This window comes from Sceloporus undulatus, chromosome 2 (genome assembly GCF_019175285.1).
Source record: "Sceloporus undulatus isolate JIND9_A2432 ecotype Alabama chromosome 2, SceUnd_v1.1, whole genome shotgun sequence".
Lineage (NCBI taxonomy): Eukaryota > Metazoa > Chordata > Lepidosauria > Squamata > Phrynosomatidae > Sceloporus > Sceloporus undulatus.
Window position 1 is genome coordinate 957,040 of NC_056523.1, and position 10,956 is coordinate 967,995.

The following is a 10,956-nucleotide window of genomic DNA, read 5'->3' on the forward strand; positions in this document are numbered from 1 at the left end:
TTTATTTATACCCCGCCTTTCCATAGGTATGATCAAGGCGGCTTACAAAGGATTAAAACAGTAAAATACAAAGTTAAAAACATTACATTATAAGATTAAAAGCATCACTACATGGGAATAAACAATACAAATTACATATATCAGGGGCAAGAAACGGAAAAGTCAAATTACAACAGTCCGTGGTCAGAAGGAAAAAACAAGGGGCAGAGAAAAGAATAAATTATCTAAGGTGGGAGTGCTAACTGAAATAAATGCGTTTTTAAGTTCTTTTAAAAAGAAACTAACGATGCGGAGGAGCAGAGCTCTATGGGGAGCCTGTTCCAGAGGGAGGGGGCAACGATGGTAAAAGCCCTCTGTGAGGTCCTCGCAAAATGTGACTGAGGGAGCTTTAACAGATTTGTCCCAGATGTTCTGAGTGTGTGGGGTGGATTATATGGGGAGAGGCGGTCCTCCAAGTACCCTGGGCCCAAGCCATTTAGGACTTTATAGGTCAAAACCAACACCTTGTATTGAGCTCGGAAGCGAATAGGCAGCCAGTGAAGGTCTTTTAAAATAGGTGTTATATGGTCCGACCTAGAGCTACCAGTGACCAATCTTGCTGCCATATTCTGTACCAATTGCAGCTTCCGGGTTTGGTACAAGGGTTGCCCCATGTAGAGTGCGTTGCAGAAATCCAATCGAGAGGTTACCAAAGCATGTACAACAGTTTCAAGGTTCCTACGGTCCAGGTAGGCGAAGCTGATAACAAGCACTTCTGACCGTCGCATCCACCTGAGATGTCAACTGGAGCGACGAGTCAAGGAGTACTGCCAAGCTGCGCACCAAGTCCTTCAAGGGGAGCGTGACCCCATTCAGGACTGGGTGACAGATCTCACCACCCAGAACTGGGGAACCTATCACCAGTACTTCCGTTTTCCCTGGATTCACACTGAGTTTGTTCTCCCTCATCCAGCCCATTACCGACGCCAAGCAGGCATCTAGGGGAGAGATGCCATCCTTAGTTACTGCATCAAATGCTTCCAATGGCAGTGCAACACACATGCAGCCTCATTCACACACCACCATTTGGGCAGAATGGGGCAGGGACATCTGCAGATGCTCAAAGCCACGGATGACACATTTCTAGAAGAGAGCCGACTACATAACTTGCATCTCCCTTATCCAAAATGCTTGGATCCAGAAGTGTTCCAATATAGGATGGGGGACACCTGACTTAAGGAAAAATGTGAAAGGGATCTAGGAGTCCAAGTAGACCACAAGTTGAACATGAGTCAGCAGTGTGATGTGGCAGCTAACAAGGCCAATGCCTTCCTTAGAGGTCTTTAAACAGAGGCTGGAGGGCCATCTGTCGGGGATGCTTTGATTAAGATTTCCTGCATGGCAGAATGGGGTTGGACTGGATGGCCCTTGCGGTCTGTTCCAACTCTATGATTCTATGTGTTTTGGATTTTAATATTTTGGAATACCTGTATGCACATATATGTACATAATGAGATATCTTGAAGATAGGACCCAAGTAAAAATCCAAAATTCATTTATGTTTCGTATCCATAAAGTCAGCGTGGTGTAGTGATCTGAGTGCTGGTTTAGGACTTTGGAGAGCAGGATTCGAATCCCCACTCGGCAATGGAAACCCACCAGCTGACCTTGGGCAAGTTACACTCACTCAGACTTTGAGGAAAGCAAAGGTAAATCCCTCTGAGCCAGTCTTGCCAAGAAAATATAGTGGTACCTCGGGATACGAAATACCCAGGTTACGAAATTTTCGGGATACGAAAAAATCCCATTGGAAAACATTGTTCCGGGTTACGAATGTTTTTTCGGGTTACGAAAAAACTTTTGGTGCTTTTCGGCGCTATTTTACACGGAATCGCGGCTTTTCCCCATTAGCGCCTATGGCATTTCGGCTTACGAAGGCTTTTCGGGTTACGAAAGCGGCCGCGGAACGAATTATTTTCGTAACCCGAGGCACCACTGTACCGTATTTCCATATAGTTGGAAACAACCTGCTGAGCGGCCCATGATAACAACATACACCTTATATGTACAGCCAGAAGGTAATTTTTAGACATTATTTCAAAAATAATGTTGCGTATGAAACAAAGTTTGTGTACATTGAACCATCAGAAACATAGATGTCACAATGTCAGCCATCCCATGAAAAGAGTTTTGGATTTTGGCATTCTGGATAAAAGAGTCTGTACATGAGGTAACATTATGTGATGCCTCATTTGAGATGAAGAGACAAAGATTGGTTATGCGACTAAACAATGAGAAATGCAGGTTCACTTCATCGACCGTGATTTGAAAGCCCAAGTGAATAAACAGTGATAGGAGAGACCCCCCAGACTAACGGAGGTTAGCCGGCAAAGGAGAAAAATGTTCAGTCCCAAGAGATCTCTTTTAGTTCATTATTCTGCTCGTATTTTGCAATTTAAAAACTCTAACTCCAGAGTGGGATAATGGTTTGAGTACTGGATTACAACTCTGGAGATCAGGGTACAATTCCTCGCTTGGCCATGAAAACTTACTAGGTGACACTCTCAACCCCAGAAAACTCCGTTCTAGGGTCCCCTTAAGATCAACATAAGTCAGAAACGAATTGGAGACACACAACAGTATTCCATAACAAGGCCCTTGAGGGAAGGATCTCAGATGGCTTCCTCTTTCTGTCCCACCCAGCCTTGCAGAAGGAAAGAACTTGTTCAATCAGTTTCTTCAATCAGTTTGAAAGAACTTGTTTTAAAATACCATTTTTATTATTAGCCTTTTTTGCTGATCCTATTCGATGAGTTTATTGTGCTAAACAAAGGCCATGACAAGTACATTAAAATATACAAAACTATACCAAAAAAAGAGAGGGATATTACAGACATCAATAATACAGTGGAACTGTGGAATTTCCATCTACAAACTTTGATTTGTGCAATGACTTTCCAAGTTAATTTGTTGCCATAACACTACACAAGATGATTTGACATCAACAACTAGACAAGCAAACCAAACCAAAAAACAAACAAACAAACAAACAAAAACCAAACAAGAGAGAACACAATTATTTTGCATCACAAGCCAAAAGGTCAGAGGACTATGGAATCAGAAGAGATCCCAAGGGCCCCCCAGCCTAACCCCATTCTGCCATGCAGGAATACACTGCAACCAAACTTAAAATACGTTGATACATTTCCTATGCTAAACATGTACAGCCTTTTATTCTCTTGAGGGGCTTTGGATAATCCAAGTGATAGGAAGCACAAAGTCATCCTAGTCTCCCTATGTGTGTCACACACAGGTGTCACCAGCATGAATCCAGGTTGGATCTGGTAATACAGAAAACTGCAAAATGAACCAACAAACCAATGAAATTTTGTACAGTGCACCCTTGGTATCCTGGGATTTGGTTGCAGGACCCTCCGTGGATAACAAAGGGCTCAAGTCCCATTGAATACAATGGTATAGCAAAATGGTGTCCCTCAAATAAAATGGAAAATCAAGGTTTGCTATTTGGAATGAATACCTTTTTTGGAATATTTCAAGCCTTAGAGGCTTGAATCTGTGGATAAAAAATCCGTGGGTAAGGAGGGCTGACTGTACCTAATTATGGAGAGGGCTTTATTTACACGAGGGTGTATGAAGGGACTGCTATTAACAGCCAAGAGTCCTCTTTGATCACATCCAACTTTACAAAGAGATAGCTAACCAACAATAGCAGACAGGATGGGAGAATATGGGAACATAGAGTAACCAGTCCCAAATGCAGGAAGCTTGTAAAGAGCAAGGGAGGAGGAGTTTTTAATCCAAGAGTTCTTAATCTGGGGTCCATCAATCTCTAAAAGATCAAGGAATGAGCTTTGGGAGTCCAGAAATTGAATGCACATTTGTTCTTTTATTTCAGTGCCCTTGCGGATACTCGCTATGGCGATGACCTGCTTGTGTTGCTGGAAGACCCTTACATCATGACTTTTCAGGATGTCAAATTGCTGTTGTGATTTCTTTTTTTGTTTGACAACATAAAACCAATGAAGCATTGTCTTGGACCTCTCTTGCTGTGGCTTTGAACACTTTTCTCTTTGCATTGATAGCATATATGGTAATATAACATACAATCATCGTAACAAAAGAAAGATAATAATCATCATCAGTCACCATGTTGTAGAAAGGGCTCTATAGCTTCATTGTCGTATCAACTGGGGTCTATTACCCCCCCCCCCCCAAAAAAGGCTAAGAACAAAGTTGCTGGGATCAAACAGAAATAGCCAAAGGCAGCTGGAGAAAAGCAAAACTGCAAAACCATTGGACATTGCACATAAGTTGTGAGTGCTGACACAATTCTTTCTCCACATCCAATGATTCTCTTCTTTTGCCAAAAACAACCAGGGTTGGTTTCTTAGTTGGTTTCCACTCACTTGATGTCAAATGTGGGGTTACCATTAGAGAGATTTCTTCCCTTCTCGGTTGGTCCTTAAAGTTTAATTAATTAAGATAATGCGTTAGTGTAATTAATGGTAAATCCTACACCTCTGAGATGAAGACTTTTCTGCAGCAACTGAAGTGCTTTACTACACACTGGAGTAAAAAAAAAATCCATGATACCAGTAACAAAGACTAGAGTTGTAGTTTATGTAGATAATTTCAGGTTGCCTCCCCAATGTGCATCCTTTGATGGGATGCAAACTGTGCATTCCACCGGAAGCTCTTTCCACATTCTAAGCATTTATATGGTTTTTCCTTGTTGTGGACTCTCTTGTGGGAAGTAAGGTTTGCCAAGCGGCCAAAGTTCTTCCCACACTCCAAGCATTTGAACGGCTTCTCCCCTGTGTGGACTCTCTGATGATCGGTGAGGCTCGAGCTATAAGTGAAGGTCTTTCCACACTCAAAGCAAGAATAGGGTTTCTCTCCTGTGTGGATCCTTTGGTGCAGACGCAGGGCTGAACTCTGGCTGAAACTCTTTCCACACTCAAAGCATTGATATGGCTTTTCCCCTGTATGGGTTCTCTGATGAAAAGTAAGATTTCTTTTATTGCCAAAGCTCTTCCCACACATTGAGCACTGATAGGGTCTTTCGCCTGTGTGGACTCGCTGGTGAAAATTACAATGTGAGCTCTGGCTGAATCTCTTGCCACACACTAGACACTGATATGGCTTCTCCCCCGTGTGGATTCTTTGATGGGTCACAAGGTGTGGCCTCTGGTGGAACGCCTTTCCACACTCCAAGCATTTATAGGGTTTCTCCCCTGTGTGAATCCGATTATGAATGGCTAAGTAGGTGCCATACCTAAAGGACAGCCCACACTCCAGACACGTATACGCTTTCAACCCACTGTGGACTTTCTTATGTGAATTGAGGCCAGTCCTGGTGCTGAAGCGCTTTTCACATTCTGAACACGAAAAGGGTTTTTCTCCCATGTGGGTCCTTTGGTGTTGAATGAGGTTGGCACTGTGGCTGAAGTGCTTTCCGCAATCCATGCACTTAAAGGGCTTCACTCCAGTGTGGGTTTTCCGATGCGAAGAAAGACTTGAGCTGGAACTGAAGCTCCTTCCGCAGTCAAAGCATTTATAGGGCTTTTCCCCTGTATGCATTCTTTGATGGTATATGAGGCTGGTGTTATAGCCGAAGTCCTTTCCACACGTCAGACATTTATAAGGCTTCTCTCCAGTGTGGATGCGCTGATGCAAAGCAAGCTGCGCCTTCTGGGCAAAGCTCTTCCCGCACTTGCAACACTGATGTGGCTTCTCCCCTGTATGGGTTCTTTGATGGGACAAAAGGTGCGGTCTCTGCAGGAAGCTTTTTCCACACTGCAAACAGCTAAATGGTCTTTCCCCTGTGTGGGTTCTCGTATGTAATGTGAGGTATGCGTTTTCAGTGAAGTGTTTCCCACACTCCAGACATGTGTACGTGTGAACTTTCTTGCGCACTCGGAGGCTTGCTGTACCACCCAAGTTCTTTTGACGTATTTTCTGGTGGCTTCTTTGATGCTGGGCAAGACTTGCTCTTTTGCTAAAGCTCTTTACGCATTCCGTGCATTTGTACATTCTCTGCGTGGTGTGAGTTCTCCGGTGTGAATTAAGCTGTACGGTACTGACAAAGCTCTTTCTGCAATCCTTGCATACGTAGGATTTCTTCCCAATGTGCGAGTCAAGGCTCAGTTTAGGGTAGAGTGTTTTCCCCCACAAAAGGTACTCATCCTTGGGAGGCTGTTGTTGGATTGGGACTTCACAATGGCTAGAGATCATGCTGCTCCTCCCTTGCTTTGGTTGGATTTCTTCTTTCACCTTCAATGCCTCTTGTTCCTCAAAGATCTCTTCCTTCACTTCGTACTTGATCACTTCCAGTGATGTCCAATATGGCTTCTGTGAAGGATGACAATCGTGTCCCTCACCTGTTGGGACAACCAGCAAATACCTGATGAAGAGTCCACTTGAGAAATGGAGTCAACTATAATGGTTCTGTAGTAATTTAATCCAAAATTAAAGGCTCAAATGGGCATTCTTGGTGACCACATGATGAGCTGGGTCTACCACCGTATGTGGTGGCCATACCTGCGAGTACTTCATTTCTGGAATTTCAGATTTGCAGAAATCAGTGAGATTACATCACAAATAATTTCTATATCATCAGCATTGGGACTATATCTTTTTCCATAAAGCAAATGATTCTCTTTCTTATGGATCATGGATTTTGAAGTATTTTGGATTTGTTTGGCACCATGTTTAGAGATTGCCTATACAGGTTGAGTCTCCTTTATCTGGAATTCCAAGATCTGAAATACTCCAAAATCCCAAATTGTCCAGATTAGTGGCTGAGATAAAGACACCTTTTCTTTCTGTTGGTTCAATGTACACAAACCTGGTTTCATGCACAAAATTATGTAAAATATGTATCACCTAATACATAATAAATGTTAGCTAATATCATACGTTTTACCTTCAGGCTGTATAAGATGTATACAAAACAAATCAATGTCACATTCAGACAAGGTATCTCTTTATGTAGATGCAAATATTCCAAAATCCAAAACAATCCAAAACACTTCTGTCCTAAGCATTTCAGATAACGAGAAACGTGACTTGTAATCGGAGAGATTCAAACACTTTGTCACTTTCTTGGTGGTTCGATGGAGTCTGGAATATCATCTTAACTGAGAAATCAACTGAAAAATTATGAGCTGCCAGAGATAACCAAGACCACCCTAAATTCTATGAGACCTTGTTCAAGTATATTAATTAGGCAAACACAAATGCATAACCTTGGACCAACACTTTCCTTTCCTCATATGTTGATATAACTCTATTATAACTGTTGTCATCTCAGTTTAAGATTTCTTAGTTGGATTATAAGTAAACACCAACTCATTGTGCTAAATCAGAGATACATCATTTGCTAGTTATGTCTGTTATAAAAAATAATAATTAAAAATGTTTAGTTTCTGCTACCTAAATAATTGTGGTTCTTACCACCATTTTAATCAGGGCCTGGCATTTCTAGCGGATGGAAATAGCCCCGGTAATGCTGGTGGATCACTGTATACCTTCCAGGTATTCTAGCATTAAAACGGCATATATTCTATTTAAGAAAGAAAATCACAAATGAAACCCCAGAGCCTATATAATGAGCACCACTCTTCAGGAGTGATTTGGATTTGTTTAACCACCACTCACTGAGGATGCCCAGTTTTGTACACCAAGGAAAGCAGTTACTGCCAGCGACTTACAATGCAGCGGGCAAAAATCCATGTTGGGTTAGGAAAAAAACTTTAAAAAAATGTTGTGGGTTGTTTTTTGGCTTTAAAGTATTTTTTCTTTTGCATTAATGTTTTAATGGGGGAAGGGGACCTGAATACTGATTATATTAATAGACTCATAGACTCATAGAGTTGGAAGAGACCCCAAGGGCCATCCAGTCCAGCCCCATTCTGCCATGCTGGAAATCTCAATCAAAGAATCTCCGACAGATGGCCATCCAGCCTCCATTTAAAGACCTCCAAGGAAAATGACTTCACCAAAATCTTTGAGGAGTGTGACAGCACTTACTGTCAGGAGGTTCCTGCTAATGTTGAGGTGGAATCTCTCTTCCTGGAGCTTGCATCTATTGTTCTAATCTCTGGAGCAGCAGAAAACAAGTTTGCTCCTTTCTCAATATGACATCCCTTCAAATATTTAAACAGGGCTATCATATCATACCATTAGGGCTGAAGGGTGAGGTAGAAATACCATAAATAATAATAATTATTATTAATATCACCTAATAATAATAATAATAATAATAATAATAATAATAATAATATCCCCTCTTAACCTTTTCTTCTCCAGGCTAAACATCCCCAGCTCCCTAAGCCGTTTGTCACAGGCTTCATGGTTTCCAGACCCTTCACAATTTTAGTTGCCCTCCTTTGGACACGCTAATTTCTCAGTGTCCTTTTTGAATTCTAATGTCCAGAACTGGACACAATATTATTCCAGGTGGAGCCTGACAAGAGCAGAATAGAGTGGCACTATTACTTCCCTTGATCTGGACACTATACTTCTATTGACGCAACCTAAAATTGCATTGGCCTTTTCAACTGCCGCATCACACTGTTGACTCATGTTCAACTTGTGGTCTACTTGGACTCCCAGATCCCTTTCACACATATAAGTCTCCATGAACCAGGTGTCCCCCATAATCCTATATCTGTGCATTTCATTTTTCAGCCCTAAGTGCAATACCTTACATTTCTCCGTGTTGAAGTTTGTTTTGTTAGGTTTAGCCCAGCTTTCTAGTCTATTCATGTCATTTTGAATTTTGATCCTGTCCTCTGGAGTATTAGCTATCCCTGTAAAACATTATTTTTATGCACTAGAATGCTTGATCCCATCTGTTTTAATGCTTTCTAACATTAACTATCCAAAGTTATTAGGCTTTGATGTGATTTATATCTTTCAATTAATCTCTGGGAATTATGTTAACAGTAGCCGATATATGGGCAAACAGAACGCCTTCTATCTAGGACCCAATCAGAAAACTAAGTAGCAAAATGCAGATCAGTGTCATGGCCACATGGGGATGGACATGCACACAGACACAGATGCCCCATTGGCACCCCAAAGAGGATGCGGAATAATACCCAGGAAATTCCCTTACAATAATAGACAGACTGGACACAACAATAATAACAACTGGCAAATGGAAAGGGGGCATTTCCCCATGCTGACTTTGGGAATAAGATATAGTTGGTAGATGATATATAGGCATCGAGGACGACACCGATATAGGAATCAGAAAATTAAGTAACCAAATGCTATTTAGATGTTTACAGGCATTTGCCTAAAATCATAATTCTTCTTTTAAAAGTGTTATTTTAAAGAAAGTTGTTTTGGTTGAACTTTTGTGAACTTAAGGATTTGTTTTTGAACAGCATTTCTTGCACTAGAGAATAAAGTGATTAAAAAGACACAAGTGACCCTGGATGCCGGTCTAGCAATAAAGTGTTAAACTTAAAATGTTTAAATTCAGACAGCCATGGTTATTCTAGGAAGTGGGTTGGAAAGTGGTAATAACAGCCAGACTATTTAATGTACATATTTAATATATAAATAATAATAAATATAAATTGTGGTCTCTTCCAACTCTATGAATCTGTGACATACATTTTTTTTTAATTTTAAATAATAAATTTAAATAATAATAAATCATAAATTAAAACAAATTAAACAATTTAATAAATTAATTAATAATAGATTTATATTTAAGTACTTAATTTATACATCTAATTTTGAAAAAGCATTTTTTAAAAAGTGCTTTGTTTTATAAACTATTGCAATCTGCCTTAGATCCCATTTTGGGAGAGAAGTGGGACAGAAGTGCAACAAACAGACCAACCTGTTTTTAACCAGCCATCCCTGCTTTGGACCGATTTTGTAACCATTAACAGCAGCAGCGGAAGAGGTGATGTGTTATACTTCCAAGTCTATAACGTCCTCTCCATTTGTACGAATTTTCTTTACAAAAGCGAGAGCTAGAATTTTCTTTACCAAAAATAAACAGCATGGAGAAGCTGCTACTTCACTGGAGGCTACCACTGAAAATACCAAAAACCCACATACCCACCCTGATTTCTTCTCATTTTTAATCCATATAACATTACAAGGTTTTCAGCTATAAAGCCCCACACATCTTGGGTCCAGACCAACTAAAAGACGCCAGCTCTGACTCCACCCTGAAGTTGGCGTCACGCCACTCACTCGCCCAGACAGCATATGGCATCATGATATTTCTACAGCGCAGCATTTAGACACACTGTGCCAAAGAAATGGGGGAAAGCCGCCGCCGCCACGGCAATGACAGCTTTTTGCCAGCTCCAAAAGGAGCAGTTTTCTGCCACTTCTTTTCAAGCGGGCAAATCGCCAGATTGAGGCTGCGGCGTGTGGTTGCTGTAGCCCCAATCCGGTGCTCAAAGGGGCGGCGGCAAGCTGCTCCTTTGGGGCCATCTGTTTAGAATCATAGAATCATAAGAGTTGGAAGAGACTCCAAGAGCCATCCAGTCCAACCCCATCCTGCCATGCAGGAACTCTCAATCAAAGCATCCCTGACAGATGACCACCCACTCTTTGTTTAAAGACCTCCAAGGAAGGAAACTCCACCACTCTCCGAGGAAATGTGTTCCACTGTCGAACAGCCCTTACTGTCAGGAGGTTCTTCCTAATGTTGAGGTGAAATCTCTTTTCCTGCAGCTTGCATCCATTGTTCCAGGTCCTGTTCTCTGGAGCAGCAGAAAACAAGCTTAGTCCCTCCTCAGTATGACATCCCTTCAAATACATAAACAGGGCTATCATATCACCTCTTAACCTTCCTCGGAAGGTGATAGAGTCTCCTTCCTTGGAGGTCTTTAAACAGAGGCTAGATGGCCATCTGTCAGGGATGCTTTGATTTGGATTTCCTGCATTGCAGGGGGTTGGACTGGATGGCCCTAGTGGTCT

The 10,956-nt window shown here is 41.5% G+C and overlaps 2 protein-coding genes across 2 annotated transcripts in view; both read right to left on the bottom strand.

Annotated features, from left to right (window-relative positions):
- Positions 1-10,014, bottom strand: part of LOC121923027 (gastrula zinc finger protein XlCGF7.1-like) — a 19,670-nt gene extending 9,656 nt beyond the window's left edge. The window contains exon 1 of the mRNA XM_042453130.1: positions 9,860-10,014. Within this exon, the coding sequence (XP_042309064.1) occupies positions 9,860-9,905 (46 nt within the window). The 5' untranslated portion in view covers positions 9,906-10,014. The remainder of the gene's footprint in view (positions 1-9,859) is intronic.
- Positions 2,057-7,022, bottom strand: LOC121922986 (zinc finger protein OZF-like). The gene has a single exon (XM_042453032.1). The coding sequence runs from the start codon at positions 6,232-6,234 to the stop codon at positions 4,633-4,635; it is 1,602 nt and encodes a 533-aa protein (XP_042308966.1). The 5' UTR covers positions 6,235-7,022; the 3' UTR covers positions 2,057-4,632.
- Positions 10,015-10,956: the final 942 nt, after the last annotated feature.